We start from the raw sequence: 17,246 nt of genomic DNA, 5'->3' as shown, positions 1-17,246 counted from the left end.
GTCACTTACAGAAGGATCTGAAAGATTTCCCTTGAAGCTTGAATTTGTTTTATTCTAGATTGTTTCATTTCATGTTTTCATGTTTTGCAAACCATTTCGAGATTATTTCTTTGAAATATAAACCGGTATGGAAATGAAATGAACAGTAATAATAAATCTCATTGGAGTAAAAAAAAGTTGTGCGTTTTAAAACTCTCAAGTTAAAGGGGGAACCACACACAAAAACAAGTCTTTTGGTTAGAAATCTCATCCCACTTCAAAGTTCTGGACCACCCACACATGCAGAACACATCCTCTGAAAAAAATGCTGCATATCAGATAAGTAAATCTCTGCATCTCCCCTCCCCCTTACTTTACTTTCCTGTGAGAGGGGAGGCGAGCCTGCCGCTCGAACATTTTTAAGTGCATCAAAATAATTTGGAACGTCAACGCATCGAAACGTGCTTAGAAAAGCCTGCTTTAATTTCGCATCTTGGCAGGGAAGGGTGGGAAGTTCTCCAAGAGTCCACGATCTGTTAAGACAGAAGCGAAAAAGCTGACTAGCAAAAGGCATGAACGGCCAGGGATGCATTCTCGCCTGTTCCAAACAGCTCGCTTTGTTTTGTGGGTTTGTAGCTCGTTCCATCCTATAAGCCGTGGCTCAGGCCTGTGCGGTTAAATGCATTAAGAGAGTCTTCAGCCAGCAGCAACGCTACAGTACAGGGGCTTCTATGGCTCAGGGAGCAACTACAGAGGAGGAGCTGTGCTAACTCCACTCCGTGGAATATAATCATCATGGGGGATAAGGCATGGCAACCTCTGGCCAGCTCCACTACGCAGCAGGACCCCTCTAGAAACATAGGTAACTAAGTATACAGAGTAGGACGCTTGGTCCATTTAGGTTGGTATTGTCTACTCTGACTGGCAGCAACATCTGTCCCCGGTTTGAGGCAGGGAGTTTTCCCCAGCCCTACCTGGAGTTGCCACTGGGACTGAACCAGGGACCATCTGCCAGGGATGCTTTTCTGCATCGCAGGGGGTTGGACTAGATGACCCACAGGACCCCGTCCAGCTCTACAGTTCTGTGTTTCTACAATCTACGTGCAAAGCACAAAAATGTTTCCTGTCTTTTGAGCAGCAAGCTTGCCACCAGGCGCAAATGTTCCCGTGATACCGCAGGGCAGCAGGGCACTATGGGCATTGTGGGAAATTAAAAATGGCAGGTTCAAGGCCAGCTTAAAAATTAAAGGGGAGGTCGGCCCTAGGGGGCGGGGTGGGCTTTGCCAGGGGCTGGCAGTTGCCCGGGGGGCACTGTGTGGTGATGTGAGACCTGGCAGAACAGGGTCTTGTCTACAGTGGCTCCCTATTTGTGGGAGGCTCACTTGGCAAGTTCATTATACAAAATGTTCCTATTAAACCAGGCCTTTGGCTGATTGACAATGCCCTCCCTTTTAAATGCGTTGTGGGAGGGGGGATTATTAGATTGTTGTTGTCATTTTTATTATGTATTTTGTGTTGCTTATATTGTAATTTTACATTGTGAACTGCCCAGAGATCTTCAAGCAGAAGGCAGCATACAAATTTAATAAATAATAAGAAAAATAATGACCTACAACACTTATTTTGAATCAGTCCAACCCAGAGAGCACCTCCTTGGCCCATCTCTGGCCCAGACCAGAGTTACTCCTGCAGCGTTAAGGTGTGTTGCGGTGGGGGGGGGCAGCCAGCTGACTTGGGAAAGGCAGCCCCAAGCAACTTAAAACTGGGAAATCTGGGGGAGCATTGCTGTCCTGCGAGAACAACATGGGGAAGCAGGGTGGAGCACCAACCTTAAGCTCAATTTCTTTTTCTGCCCATGAATGTGCTGTGCTAGGCGCTGCACAATTGCTAATTGCATTTGAATTGCTTTATTCCTTACATGTTGCTTTGAATATCCCAATTCTAGCTTCCTGTTCCATGTTGCTGCTAATCCTCTCCACTCCTCTCACGCCACTAAAGGCGACAGCAGCAGCTTCTCTTGCAGTTCCTTTAGGGACACGCAGCGGACCACTGGGACGAAGCTTGTGGGCCACCGCTGCTCCACAGAACGCGGTTTGGGAACTCTGGTTTTTGAGAGAGAGAAAGAAGACTACCCAAACTGGTGTGCGATGTACTTGTGTTTAAAATGTGCTTTTCGGGGGGGGGGAGTGAACAGGCACACCTGCTAGGATGAGATCACACATTTTTCATCTCCTCTGTGAGTTCCTCCACCCCAGCCAGCTGCCTCATCCTCCTTTATTGCTTTTTCGGAAGTTCAAGATGTCCTTAGTTTTTTTCTTTTCTTTTAAACTGTCCAGACCAAACGAACTCACATGCACCAATGCTCTGGGGTGCAGTAAAAACTCTGCAGTTCATAATTTTGAGGGGTGGAGGGAGGAGAAAGGAGCTTCTTTTTAAAATAAAAAATACCTGCAAGATGGGGGGGGGAGGAGTTAATGGGGAGCACCACCCATCCCTTCTCGCACAAACCCCACCACAATCCTAGCTCAGTCTTCCTTATAACCTCCTCCAACCCAGGAGGGATGGAACACAAATTGTTGAAAAGTTATGGAGGACCAGAGGGTAAGGTGGAAGACCTTGCTCGCCTGCTGTGAACACAAAACATTTTATTTTCCAAAACGGGGCAGGGCAGGATGTATATCTTTGATGGCATGTGATGCCTTGGGAGACTGGGCTGAAGTCTCAGGGTGGTCACCTCCGAGCTGTGGTCTGTGGCAGAATGACCGGCACGCAGGCAATGCCAGCGAAAGACTCTGGGAAGTGCAAGTCCCTCTCCCACTCATCCGTCTCCGTGTTGTACACCTGTATGATGCTGGTCACGTTGTTCAGGTGCCAGTTGTACCCTCCGACGATGTAGATCTTCTTCTCCAGCAGGCAGCAGCCCGCCTCGGACTGCCCCGCCCGCATGGGGCTGACCGTCGTCCACTGGTTGGCTTCGGGGACATAATACTCCACAGCCAGGACGTCAAAGCAACGATCGACATGGTCCATGCGGCCCCCGAGAGAGTAGATCCTGCTGTTGGCGCTGACCATCGCGTGCAGGACCCGTGGCTCGTTCATGGGGGCTTTGAACTCCCACTGGTCCATGGCGGGGTCGTAGCAGTGCAGGGCCTTCTTGTCCTCGACCGAGATCCCGTAGCCGCCCGATATGTACAGCCTGCCCCCCACCGCAGCCCCGGCGTGCCCCCACGTCCTGCGCTTGAGCGAGCACACGTAGCTCCACTCGTTGGTCCGCGGGCAGTACCTCTCCACCGAGGCCAAGCTACCGGAGCGGTTCCTGCCTCCTGTGGCGTAGACCATGCCATGCAGGACGTTCAGCTGGAACTGGATCCGACTCTCCTGCATAGCCTGAATGCGCAGCCACTGGTTCAGGTGCGGGTCGTAGCGGTAGCAGGCGTCGACCGCCCCCTCGCCGCTGCGGTACTGCAGGTGCTGCCCGCCAACCACGTAGACAAAGTTGTCCAGCAGCGCCACGCAGGTGTGGCTGCTGCCCACCTCCATCTCCGTCAGCTCCTTAAACTGCCGGGCGCTGCCGTCCGGCAGGTAGTAGACCTTGCTGCTCACGGTGCGGTCGTTGTCCGTGTAGGGCGTGCCGCCAAAGGTGATGAGGGAGAGCACGTCCGAGCGGATGGCGGTGCGGGGAGACTGCATCTCGTGCTGCCGGAAGGGCAGGATCTGGTAGTTGAAAGCCTCCAGGAGGTACTGCCGGCACAGGACGTCTTCCACCATGATGTCCAAGGTCTGGACGTGGTCCACCAGCTCGGAGGACTTCATAAGCGGGAAGCGGATGTGGCAGAGGACCTGGCTGGCGTTGCCGCGGCGCGCTGGGTCGTACTGCAGCCAGCGGATGGCGGCCCGGAAGAGGTCAATCTCGCTACAGCTCTTGAGCTTGTTGCTCTGGAGGAAGAAGACGAGGCGCTCCAGGGGAAGGTGGAGGAAGTCCTCCTCCTCGGAAATCTGGAGGAAGTGGCGGAAGGTGAAGGCGTCCACCGACTCCTTCAAGGAAGCAAGGCTGAAGGTGGTGGCCATCTGCCCGATGTTGAGGCAGGTCTCAACGCTCATGGCAGACTTGAGGAACTCCTCGCACAACTCCACCACCGGCACCATCTGCAGGAAGACGGCCGCCCCGAGGACGTCCTGGATGCAGTCCAGGTCCAGCGTCACTTCGGCGCTGTAGGCGAACTCGATGATGTGCTTCAAGCCCTTCGCAGAGACGCCTTTCAGCTCGATCACGTCCTGGTTGGCTTCCCGCATTCCGCCAGTGAACATGGCCCTAGATGTCAAAGAGCCCGAGAGAGAGAGGAGAGTGTTCAGATTCACCATTCCTAGCTTGTCAACACAGGCAACTTCCCCAAAGGCTGCTGAGTGACTCCCGTTTCCACCAAGTTAAAGTTATCCTTTTAACTCATCGACCAACTGTAGTAGTAGTAGTAGAGGGTAGAGGGACCCCTGACCATTAGGTCCAGTCGTGGCCAACTCTGGGGTTGCGGCGCTCATCTCGCTTTATTGGCCGAGGGAGCCGGCGTACAGCTTCCAGGTCATGTGGCCAGCATGACTAAGCCGCTTCTGGCGAACCAGAGAAGCGCACGGAAACACCATTTACCTTCCCGCCGGAGCGGTACCTATTTATCTACTTGCACTTTGACATGCTTTCCAACTGCTAGGTGGGCAGGAGCAGGGACCAAGCAATGGGAGCTCACCCCATCGTGGGGATTCGAACCACCAACCTTCTGATCGGCAAGTCCTAGGCTCTGTGGTTTAACCCACAGCGCTACCCACGTCCCATAGTAGTAGTAGTAGTATTTAACAAATAAGCAATTCAGTAACATTTTAAATTTACCAATCAATCAGTCCAGCTATGACTTCCCCTCCCACCCTCCCTGGTTCCCTCAAAATTTGAATTTATGTGGCATATGATAGTTACTCTATAAGTTCACAAGAAAAACAAAAAGTTCACCCTCACTGCTATTCTTACTCAAATCCTATTTGCGTTTTAACATCTTTACACTGAGTTTTAAAGTATTCTGCAAAATATTTTCCAATTGTTGCGTATTATTCAGGCGCCAGGCAAAAGTATTCCATTTCTACCAGGCCTTCCTTTGACTTTTAATTATCCGTAGCCTCTTTGATTGGGTGGGATCATTCACCCCTACCTTTTGTGTTTTCTTTTTGCTGTACGTGTATGTGTTTTAAGTTACCTTGGTAAAGAAAGTGGCCAATAAATTTAATAAATAATAACAAAAAATAATAAAATTTAAGAACCTTTGCAGCTGCCCCATCGCTAAGGAAACTACCTCCCTAGAGAATTCTGCCCTGACCCTTCTCTGGTGGCTTTTCACCACTTTCTATTCTGACCAGCGTTTGGCTTTTCTGGAGCCCTGAAATTGTTGGCATATTTAGGCAAAATGTCCAAGCATCCTCTTGAGATGCTACCAGACAGGAAAGGGCTTGGCAGACAGGTAAATGAAAAGGGAGTTGACTAACAACAGGGGCCTGTGGGAAGAAGAGAATTTGTAGCTCTTTTGTCTAAGCGCAGCCCAGATGTAGGTCAATTTTACTCTGGAAAATCGAAGCGCTGAGTTCCCTCCCCACAGCTCAGTGACCGGCTAAGCCACTAAATGGTTATTGTTCATCAGGGGCAACAAATGGAAGCTTTATGCATTATGATGCCGGCATATCTTAAGCTGTTGTGGAGCGGGAGGAAGGCTTTTTATCAGCAACAGCAAGCTAAAAGTCCGGAGAGGCACGGTCAAATAATCCTGGTGTTGTTAGAAGACGACACTTCGCAGCCCTGAAATCCAGATTAAAGAAACAAGAGGCGAAAAGCTTTTCAGAGCCGCCTCTCCCTCGCCCCCTTGATCTGAACCTAAACTGGGGCAAGGCAGGGGGACAGAAAGGGAGGAACGTGCTACTAGATCCTCTACATACCCAAGTTATCAGAGAAGCTCTTGATGCACTTATGGCCCAGCACCATAAGCGCACAAATTCAGTCGGACAAGAGCCATTAGCATCTGCCTCCGATAATCACTCGCCTGTTAGGAAGAGCAATAAACCTCTGGGGTTTGACGTTGCTAGGGAAACTAATGCCAATAAAGTTAATAATAATAACAACCCACAAACAAATCTCGGAAGGTAGCCGAAAAAGCAAGGAGGGTGTTAACACCAGCAGCTGCAAGAAGGCGGAGAAAGGGTGGTCAGTGCCAAGCACGGAGTGGCCAGTGTGGGAGATGGGTATTGGGGCTCTTACTTGCCACTTCTATATGCTCAGAACAAAACTGTGATGGGATGATGAGCTGCTTGTGCGTAAAATGCAAGTCCCTCAGAGTTTGATCAGGTTTTCAAACCTCTGCCTGTGACGGAGCCCCTCCAGCATGGCTGCGTCAATCGCTAGCAGAATCCGAAAGTGGTTGCTTTCGGAATCGTTTCCAACATAAAAGCTCCTTAACGGAAACGCGTCTCCTGGACTCTCGGCGTGACAGTTTCCGGCGAGGAGTGGGTGTCCCTATAGGAGGTCCTGAGACCTCCCCACTGTTTTCGCTGGAAGCGTCTCTGAGCCATCCCTCCGACTCACTTTCCCTTGGAGTTCCTGATCTCCCCCTACTGGTTCCCTCTTCAGCTGCTACGTCTCTCTCAACCTCAGTGAGCCTTTGCACCTCCTGTCTTTCCGATGGCAGTTCCCTGACAAAAACACACACACCCCAGCAGGGACATGGCCAAGGCTTTCAGCCTAGATCCTCTGCCCCAATGGTGGTGGGAGTTTTCCCCAGCCCCCCCAGATATCAAGTCTGAAGGGGGAATGCAAAGCAAGCCGCTGTGCGGATGGGGAGGGGTGAGTCTCCAGGCTGAGAAGCCGGAGCACAGCTGAAGGAAGAAGAAGAAGAAGAAGAAGAAGAAGAAGAAGAAGAAGAAGAAGAAGAAGAAGAATATGAATATGCTGCCCATCTGACTGGGTTGCCCCGCCACTCTGGGATGCTCCCAGCAAAATACTGAAAACACAATAAAACAGCAAACATCAAAAACTTCCCTTCAGGTGCCTTCTAAAAGTCAAGATAGTTCTTTATTTCCTTGACAATCTGATGGGAGGGCGTTCCACGGGGAGGGCGCCACCAACGAGAAGGCCCTCTGCCTGGTTCTTTGTAACTTCACCTGTCACAGTGAGGTAGCCGCCAAAAGGCCCCCTGAGATGGACCTCAGTCTCCGGGCTGGGCAATGCGGATGCAGACGCTCCTTCGGGGCTTTGAAGGTCAGCACCAACACTTTGAATTGTGCTCGGGAACATGCTGGAAGCCAGTGTAGATCCTTTAGGACTGGTGTTATATGGTCTGACGGCGCCCTGCTAGATCAGAGCAGAGGCCTGTCTGATTCAGCCTTCCCCAGCCTGGTGCCCTCTGAACTACAGTTCCCACTGCGGCAGCCGCACAACCCTATGGAACCCACGGCCTGCCACTGCAGCGAATCAGGTGCCTCCAGGAAGATTACACAATGGCAGCAGCCCTCCGCAGAGGCTGGGCCAAAACATTCCTGGTAACGCTCCTAAACATCACAGCTAATAAGCCACAGGTGCCTCTTTGCTCCTCTTCCACGAAACTCTCCAAGCCCCCTTTTTAAAAAGCCATCTAAACTCACGTCCATCGCCACACCTCTGTGAAGATGTGTTCCGTGGAGCACTTTATTTCGCCTGCTCTTAGTCGGTGCCAATTCAGTTCTTAAAAGGGGATTAGAAAAACAGGGTGGTGTTCAATTCAGTTTTGCTTATAGAGTAAACCTGCTGAAATCACAGGGCCTAATTTCAATGGCTACTAGCCGGGATGGCTGTGCTCTGCCTCCACAATCGGAGACAGTAATGTTTCAGAATACCAGCTGCTGGCGATTGGGGTGAGGAGAGTCTTTTTGAACTTGGGTCCTGCATGTAAGTGTTCCTTCCAGATGTTGTAGGACTACAACTCCCATCATCCCTGGCAATCCCTGGCCACACAGCAGCTCCGCATGAGCTCCAGCTGCCTTCTCAGGGACAATGGAAGCTGCCTCACAAAGAGTCGGATTATTGGCCCATCTAGCTCAGTAGTGTTCACACTGATTGGCAGAGGCTCTCCGCTGTTGTAAGTAGGAGCCTCTCGCAGCCCTGCCTGCAGGCTGAACCTAGGACCTTCCGCATGCAAAACAGATGCCCTGCGTACCACAGATTATGGGGCCGTTCTAAGAAGAGAGGTGGGACAGTACAGCGTTAAACGGGATGCGGGTGGCGCTGTGGGTTAAACCACAGAGCCTAGGGCTTGCCGATCAGAAGGTCAGCGGTTCGAAACTCCATGACGGGCTGAGCTCCCGTTGCTCGGTCCCTGCTCCTGCCAACCTAGCAGTTCGAAAGCATGTCAAAGTGCAAGTAGATAAATAGGTACCACTCCAGCGGGAAGGTAAATGGCGTTTCTGTGCGCTGCTCTGGCTTCGCCAGAAGCAGCTTAGTCATGCCGGCCACATGACCCGGAAGCTGTGCGCCAGCTCCCTCGGCCAATAAAGCAAGATGAGCGCCGCAACCCCAGAGTCGGCCACGACTGGACCTAATGGTCAGGAGTGCCTTTACCTTTACTAAGAAGAGATGGTCTCCCTCCCTCCCCCCCCCTTCACCTAACACCAACAGGGACGGTTTCCTGCACTGTTTCCAGAGAAGGCAGTCTGCCTCCTCTGGTGGAAGAACAGTTTTTGAAATTCCCCAGGAGCCAGTCACAGGACCAACTGCGCCGATGTGGAGATTTCCGGCAACTGACCTCTCCATCAAGACAGCTGATTCATGAGCAGCAACAGACACACGTCCTGTGCTTCTGTGCTGCTGCTGCTGCACGATTCATGGACCCCTTTTCTGGGCACCCTAGTCCTCCATCACCACATCAAGGCAAGTTAAGTGCAGGGCTGAGTACAGAGATATTTGACTGTGCTGTAGCCTTTCCACAGGCCACCTAAATGGAGCTCACACACCAGTTTAAAAACCTCTGCTTTAGTCCATTAGTTCATGCCATTTCCATTTCCACTGTGTGTGTTTTCCCTTCTTGCATACTGGGACAAGTGAACTGCTCTAAGACCAAGCTACAGTCAAGCAATGTAGTTGAGATCATAGAACTGTAGCGCTGGTAGGGACCCGGAGGGCCATCTAGTCCAACCCCCCAACATGCTGCAATATGTGATAAAGGGTCTTTTTATTTCTTCTCTCTCTATTCTTTTTTTCCCTCTTTCTCCTTTCTATACAATTGTGTTTTGTATTTTCTAACGTGCGAGTTTGAATTTTATTGTTTAATATGTTAAAAAACTTTCAATAAAATTGTTTTGTGTTTTTTTTAAAAGGATCTCAGTCAGGGTTGGAGACTGGGAGAGGAGATAGGCACCCAGGTGAGAGCTGGGAGAGCCTGCCTTTCGATGTGTGGGTAAATGATAAGATATGCACAATATAAATGTGATAAAGGGGCTTTTCAGTTATTCTTCCAGTCTGTTCTTTTTTCCTCTTTCTCTTTTCTGTACAATAGTGTTCTGTATTTTCTTATAAACGAGTTTCAGTGTTATTGTTTAATATGTTAAAGAACGGGACGCGGGTGGCGCTGTGGGTTTAAGCCTCAGCGCCTAGGACTTGCCGATCGAAAGGTCGGCAGTTCGAATCCCCGCGGCGGGGTGCGCTCCCGTTGCTCAGTCCCAGCGCCTGCCAACCTAGCAGTTCGAAAGCACCCCCGGGTGCAAGTAGATAAATAGGGACCGCTTACTAGTGGGAAGGTAAACGGCGTTCCGTGTGCTGCGCTGGCTCGCCAGATGCAGCTTTGTCACGCTGGCCACGTGACCCGGAAGTGTCTGCGGACAGCGCTGGCCCCCGGCCTCTTGAGTGAGATGGGCGCACAACCCCAGAGTCTGTCAAGACTGGCCCGTACGGGCAGGGGTACCTTTACCTTTAAATATGTTAAAGAAAAGCTTTCAATAAAATTGTTATAAAAAGAAAGAGACATTCCATTGTGGCAACCGTAAGCTAGGTTTAAGGTACCATATCTGAGCTCCTAACGCTGGAGCAGAGGTGAGGGGGTACTACTCCGGGTCTCTCACCTGAAGTAGTCACTGCAGGCAGCCAGAACAACTTTGTGGACCTGGAACACCTCATTGTTGATGGTGAGGATGACATCCAGCAGCTGGGCCTGAGCGCGGAGGGAGGCCAAGCCGTGCAGGAGCGTCGCGCTGTGGCCCGGGGCGGAGAAAGTGCATTTCAAAGTGCTGCTCTTGTCTGCCATGCTGCGAAGACGAGGGGGTGATATGGGGGGAAAGAGGAAACAGAGAGAGAGGCTTTCAAATTGCTGGCCTGTATAACTGACACAATCAGGGCCGCAGGAAGGCGGGCAGAGCTCGGCAGCACGCCTGTATCAGGCCAGAGGGGGCCCATCCAGCCCAGGACCCCCTCTCCCACAAGGCCTATGATGCCCTCCTGGAAGTGTAGCGTTGGAAGGGACCCCAGGGGTCATCCAGTCCAACCCCCTGCAATGCAGGAATCTCAGCTGAAGCATCCAGGACAGATGGCCATCCAACCTCTACTTAAAAACCTCCAAGAAAGGAGAGTCCTCAAGCAACCCAGGGAAACCATTCCAGTGTCAAACAACTCTCACTGTCAGGAAGTTTTTCCTGATGCTTACTCAAAATCTCCTTTCTTGTAACTTGGATGCCATGGGTTCAGGTCCTACCCTCCGGAGCAGGAGGAAACAAGCTTGCTCCATCTTCCATCTCACAGCCCTTGAGGTAGTTGAAGATGGCTATTCTATCTCCTCTTTTCCATGCTAAACATACCCGGCTCCTTCAACCATTCCTTACAAGGCTTGATTTCCAGGCCCTTGATCATCTCCTCTGCACAACTTCCAGCTTGTCGACATCCCTCCTAAATTGTGGCACCCAGGACTCCAGGTGTGGTCTGACCAAGGCAGAACAGGGTGGTCTATTCTGAACATCTGCCTTGCACTCAGAGGGTCGCTGGTTCAATTGCTGGTGTCTCCAGGCACAGCTGGCAAAAACTTCTGTCTGAAACCCTGGAGAAGTAGTGGCACCTGCCCTGTGAAACACCCTCCCATCAGATGTTAAGGCAATAAGCAGCTATCTTACTTTTAAAAGACATCTGAAGGCAGCCCTGTTTAAGGAAGTTTTTAATGTTTAATGCTGTAAGGTAAAGGTAAAGGGACCCGACCATTCGGTCCAGTTGTGGCCGACTCTGGGGTTATGGCGCTCATCTCGCTTTATTGGCCGAGGGAGCCTGCGTACAGCTTCCGGGTCATGTGGCCAGCATGACTAAGCCGCTTCTGGTGAACCAGAGCAGCGCACGGAGACGCCGTTTACCTTCCCGCCGGAGCAGTACCTATTTATCTACTTGCACTTGATGTGCTTTCGAACTGCTAGGTTGTCAGGAGCAGGGACCAAGAAACTGGAGCTCACCCCGTCACGGGGATTCGAACCGCTGACCTTCTGATTGGCAAGCCCTAGGCTCTGTGGTTTAACCCACAGCGCCACCCGCATCCCGTTTAACGCTGTACTGTGTTTTTAATATTCGGTTGGGAGCTGCCCAGAGTGGCTAAGGAAACCCAGCCAGATGGGCGGAGTATAAATAAATTATTATTACTATTATTATTCTTATTAGAACTGCCACTGCCAGTCGGTGTAGATGATTTTGAGCTGGAGGAACCTGGTATAGGGCAGGTATCCCAATAGATTCCTAAGTAAAGCTTGGTTCCCAACCAAAGAGCAAGCAGGGGTCTTTTCACAATTCAGCCACAACTTCTCAGACTGGCACCTACCTGATCAGTCTGGGACTACCAGCATTGGGTGCCATGAGAAGCATGAAAGCAAACTGCAGCTGCCAGCTGAGCCAGATGGATTCCACCTGCCCCCTGAGCTGGGCTGTAGTGGCCATTGTGACAGCGTCCAGGTGAGGTGCCCCTGGCTAGCTCACAGGACTAGGGCTTGGAAGCAGGAAGCAGGGTTCCCAAATCTATCCCGCTTCACTTCTGAATATGCTGGGACATCCACAACCCCTAGCATCGGCTAGCTTTTTTGTAATCCTTACCAGAACATTCTCTCCTAGAAGGTCCATTTGGCCCCCTCTTTTCTGGAGAATTTAGTGCCCAGGGTTTCCCAAACTTGGGTCTCCAGCTGTTTTTTTAAAAAATAGAATTCCCATCATCCCTGACCACTGGTCCTGCTAGCTAGGGATGATGGAAGTTGTAGTCCAAAAACAGCTTGAGAAGCATAAGTTTGGGAAGCACTGATTTAGGCACATGGTAAACATCTTTTCTGAATTGTTTTAATTCAGTGACGGGGAACTCTTTTTTTCTGAGGAGGGCCACATTTCCTTGAGGTAACTGACTGGGGGGGGGGAGTAAAAAAATAAGCAGGACACCCGGTTCTCTCACACACACTCCCTGCCACCCCATGTCCCTTCCTAGCGCCCAGAATGAAATTTGATGCCCTGTTAATTGGGGGGGGGGCTTTTAAATCAAGTTTTCAAAACACAGTAAAAGAAACAAACCAATCTACAGGAAATACAGTAAAGAGAATAAAGAAACTAAAGTAAGAAGAAACAGAAAAAGAAAGGACCAGATCCCCTTCATCACTATATCTCAACTTTCATCCCCTGCAGAGGAATGGTCCACCCCATTTCAATTAACTCTTGATTGATAAGTTGTTCTGTTAAAATTGTTTAATAAAAATATATTTTTTAAAAAAAATAACTCTTTCTTCCCTGCTGCTGTTGGATGGTATTACAGTAGTGATGTGTCCATTTCCCCCTCCCAGTTATTAATCGTATCCTATTGATTTTACTGTACTGTGCACTGCTTACTGTTTTGTGTTTCCCCCATGGGGCCTTCGTGGCTGAAAGGAGGCACAGAAAATCCTAAACAGAACAAATTCAAGATACATCAGCACTAAAATGATCCCATTAAGATACAACAAAGCTACGATGCCGTTTGCGAACAAGCTATTCTTTCCGACTCCTTTTGATTGGAGATGTGCAGAAGCAGTTAGCAGGCTAAGGGAAATTTTTTATAGAATCATAGAGTTGGAAGGGACCACTAGGGTCATCTAGTCCAACCCCCTGCAACTCAGGAATCTTTTGCCAGAGGTGGTCCTTGAACCCATGATCCCGAAAATAAGAGTCACTGACTGAGTTCTCCCAGCTGCTCAGTAGAATGAACTGTGGCTTGGCTTAATGCACATTTCGTGTGTATGTGGAAAATACAGTGGTGCCTCGCAAGACGAAATTAATCCGTTCCGCGAGTCTCTTCGTCTTGCTGTTTATTCGTCTTGCGAAGCACGGCTATTAGCGGCTTAGCGGCTATTGACGGCTTAGCGGCTATTGACGGCTTAGCGGCTATTAGCGACTTAGCGGCTATTAACGGCTTAGCGGCTTTAAGAAAAAGGAAACAAACTCGCAAGAACTCGCAACCCCATAGGGAAATTCGACCTTGCTGAACGACTCAAAAAACGGAAAACCCTTTCGTCTAGTGAGTTTTTCGTCTTGCGAGGCATTCGTCTTGCAGGGCACCACTGTAATCCTAATCCTATCCCACGACCCTTAACTTTTTTTCATGAAATGCTTTGATGAGCACAAGATGCATCATTCTGGATTTGTACTGCAGCAGCAGCAGCAGCAGCAGCAGCAGCAGCTGAAGAAGAAGAAGAAGAAGAAGAAGAAGAAGAAGAAGAAGTCTTAAACTTTATCCCAGGCACACAAACCGGAAAATAAAGGAGGGAAGCATTAAGCATACTTAAAACCTAATGCTATTCTACTAAACGCTGCTCACTTAGTGCCTCAAGTTACATGCCTGCACATTTTCCGCTTCTAAAATGGCAATTAGAATGTTTTTAAAAAGCATATATACATATAATACAGTCAGCCTCCTTCAGATAAATTAGCGGTATCCATGGTTACTGAAACAATTCAAATCTTTCACCACCGTACAAAACAAAAGCACACCACCTCTCTTGAGCAAGTGCACAGAGTGGGGAGATTCTTAAATCTGGAAAGGATCTCAGAAGCCCTATAGGCCAGTGGTGGGCTAAAACTTAAGTCCCGCAGAGTCTCCCCTTCGGCAGGTGTGTGGGTTTTTTAACGTCCACCAATATGTTTTAAACTGAATCGAGAATGCAGGACACTTAGGATCCCTTAAGAGCTAAAGCACAACTGACCTGTGTTAGGAGGCTGCAAGTTTTCACTCTTGCTTAGGAGCAAATACCTCACTCCACAGATCAGAATGAGACCCATCTACTCTGGTACGTGCCCTAGCTATCCTCCCACTTGGACTACTGCAATGCACTCTCCGTGGGGCTACCTTTGAAGGTGACTCAGAAACGACAATTAATCCAGAATGCAGCAGCCAGACTGGTGCCTGGGAGCGGCTGCCGGGACCATATAGCACAAGTCCTAAAGGATCTATACTGGCTGCCAGTACTTTTCAGAGCACAACTCAGTGTTGTGCTGACCTTTAAAGCCCTAAACGGCCTCGGCCCTGTATACCTGAAGGAGCGTCTCCACCCCATCATCCAGCGACCTACCATTGAACTTACCTACAACAAACTTACTTGTAATACCTGTCAGAATCCTTCAGCTGAATCGTCGAGGGGTGGGGGGTGTACCTCAGTTGGTAGAGCATGAGACTTTGAATCTCAGGGTTGTGGGTTCGAGTCCCACACTGGGCAAATGATTCCTGCATGGCAGGGGGTTGGACTAGATGACCCTAGGGATCCCTTTCAGCTCTACAATTATATGACTCTATGCTGTTTGATGGGCCGTGTTTTAGAAAGGGGGAGTTTATATACTGTATTATTATTATTATTATTATTATTATTATTATTATTATTACAGTCATACCTCGGGATGAATACGCTTCAGCTTAAATATTTTCGGGTTGCACTCTGCAGCAACCCGGAAGTAACGGAGTGCGTTAATTCCGGGTTTCGCCACTCGTGCATGCACAGATGGTCAAAATGATGTCACGCGCATGCGTGGAAGCGGCAAAACACAGCCCGCGCACACGCAGACTCATCTTACATTTGCTTCAGGATGCGAACAGGGCTCCGGAACGGATCCCGTTCGCATCCAGAGGTACCACTGTATTATTATTACAACACCTACTACTACTACTATTCTGTGGTTGATACAACCACGATGGTCAAAATGACAATAAATGTAACATACTAAAATAAAACAAAATAAAATAGAAGTAGTAGTACTAATAATAATAGTAATAATTTATTTATATGCTGCCCCATCTGACTGGGTTGCCCCAGCCACAAATTAGACACAGTAAGTAACAACAACACAACACAATAAAAATATATTGTGATAAAATAATAAATAATATAAAGTAATAACAATAGGCATAGAATAAAGCAGTAAGAATGATATAATGATAAGGATAATACAGTATATGTAAAATAACAATGATAGGAACACAATAAAATAAAACTAACAAAGATATAATCAATATGATAACAATATAAAATAATTTTGCAAGGCATATGATAAAGCCGTGACAATGATATAAATATAATAACAATAAGTGATATAAAATAGTAACGATAGTAACAGGATAGATTCAGAATAGCAGCGATATAATAAATTGCAGAATTGTAGGATTGTGGCGTTGGAAGGGACCCTGAGGATCATCTAGTCCAACCCCCTGTGATGCAGGAATACGCAGCTGCCCCATATGGGGATCGAACCTGCAACCCTGGCATTACCAGCACCAGGCTCTAACCAACAACAACAAATACTGCAAAATAATGATATGCATGCGATAAAATAAAAAGAGCAACAATGATATCCCAAAGACTGGGACGGCTCAGCAGAGCACGAGACTCTTAATCCGGGGGTTCTGGGTTCGAGTCCCACACTGGGCGTTGCATAAGGGCTGAACTAGATGACCCTCAGAGTCCCTCCCACTTCTACAATTCTATACTAAATAATGATGATAGCAACAAATAACGCGGAATAACAACGACAGAACAGCAACAACGACATGCTAAATGCTATGATAATAACAAATAATGTGGAATGAAAATAATGCAACAACTAACCGATGCACTAAGCATGACAGCAAAAACAGCGCTAAAAAATATAAAGAAAAATCTTAATAAATGATGTGCTGCGAGGAAAGCAAAGGAGCAAGAATAACGGGTAAAGTGCAGGGAGTTCCCTCGTCCAGAGCGGGCGCCCCGCTTCTTCTTCTTCTTCCTCCTCCCTCCTCCTCCCTCTTTCCTCACCTGCTGCTGCTGCCGCCGCCTCCTCCGCCGCCGCCGCCGCTCCCTCCGCCTCCCCCGGCGACGCTGGGCGTGGGCGGCCGCTCGGCGGAGGCGAAGGCTTCGGCCCCTCCGGACTCCGCCATCTTGCCCGCCGCCGACGCCGCCTTAGGCCTTCGCCAGGCCCGGCTTCCCCTTCCAGGCGACGCCGACGCTGCGCCTCCGAGCAGGCCGGAAGGCGGGAAGGCGGGACGTGATGACGCGGCGGAGGGGGGCGGGGCGAGGGGCGGGGAAAGAGGCGGAGTCGAGGCCAGCCCGCCTTTTTCTCATATTACCTCAGGAGAAGAGAAGCTGGAAAGGTCGCCTCAGATACGGGCCTCCTCACGTCTCTCTCGATATATTTATATAAATATCTGTTAAAAAGCACACAGACGCAGACCTCTCTCGATATATTTATATAAATATCAGTTTAAAAGCACACAGGCGCAGACTTGCCTGTGCCTCTCTCTTAATATAAAATCTCATCTCTCTAGAGAGATGCCCTATATAATAATGTAAATATCAGTTTAGAAGCACGCAGACGCAGACCTCTCTCGATATATTTATATAAATACCAGTTAAAAAACACACAGGCGCAGACTGTCCCTCTCTAATACAAAATATAAAATCTCATCAGAGAGCTACCCTATATAATATATAAATATCAGTTTAAAAGCACACAGGCGCAGACTTGCCTGTCCCTCTCTCTAATATAAAATATAAAATCTCATCTCTCTAGAGAGATACCCTATATAATACGTAAATACCAGTTAAAAAGCACACAGGCGCAGACCTCTCGATATATTTCTATAAATATCACTTAAAAAGCACACAGGCGCAGACTGTCCCTCTCTCTAATATAAAATATAAAATCTCATCAGAGAGATACACTATATAATATATAGATATCAGTTTAAAAGCACACAGGCGCAGACCTCTCGATATAT

At 49.0% G+C, this 17,246-nt stretch overlaps 1 protein-coding gene across 4 annotated transcripts; it reads right to left on the bottom strand.

The window, feature by feature from the left end:
• Window positions 1–31: 31 nt before the first annotated feature.
• On the bottom strand, window positions 32–16,494 carry KLHL26 (kelch like family member 26). Of its 4 annotated transcripts, none has more exons than XR_013391201.1 (4): window positions 16,285–16,493; window positions 10,093–10,275; window positions 1,898–4,291; window positions 32–512 (listed from the first exon to the last, which is right to left on the bottom strand). XR_013391201.1 is itself a non-coding variant. In XM_028713558.2 (3 exons), the coding sequence occupies exons 1-3, from the start codon at window positions 16,404–16,406 to the stop codon at window positions 2,710–2,712; spliced, it is 1,887 nt and encodes a 628-aa protein (XP_028569391.2). In that variant the 5' UTR covers window positions 16,407–16,493; the 3' UTR covers window positions 32–2,709. The 4 variants fall into 4 exon arrangements, 2 of the variants coding, with proteins under 2 accessions (XP_028569391.2, XP_077777864.1); XR_013391202.1 differs by having other exon boundaries at window positions 2,180–4,291; XM_028713558.2 differs by having other exon boundaries at window positions 32–4,291.
• Between the last annotated feature and the right edge of the window lie 752 nt (window positions 16,495–17,246).

The sequence above is a fragment of the Podarcis muralis genome, chromosome 18 (genome assembly GCF_964188315.1).
Source record: "Podarcis muralis chromosome 18, rPodMur119.hap1.1, whole genome shotgun sequence".
In the NCBI taxonomy this organism is placed as follows: domain Eukaryota; kingdom Metazoa; phylum Chordata; class Lepidosauria; order Squamata; family Lacertidae; genus Podarcis; species Podarcis muralis.
Note: the sequence above shows the minus strand (reverse complement) of the source record. Positions and strands in the feature narration are given on the sequence as shown.

Coding starts and splice junctions, on each gene's coding strand:
- KLHL26 (XM_028713558.2), bottom strand. CDS start 16,406: ATGGCGGAGTCCGGAGGGGCCGAAGCCTTCGCCTCCGCCGAGCGGCCG. Junction 10,276..16,284: donor GGCGGCGGCAGCAGCAGCAG/GTGAGGAAAGAG, acceptor TCGTCTTCGCAG/CATGGCAGACAAGAGCAGCA. Junction 4,292..10,092: donor GCCTGCAGTGACTACTTCAG/GTGAGAGACCCG, acceptor TTTGACATCTAG/GGCCATGTTCACTGGCGGAA.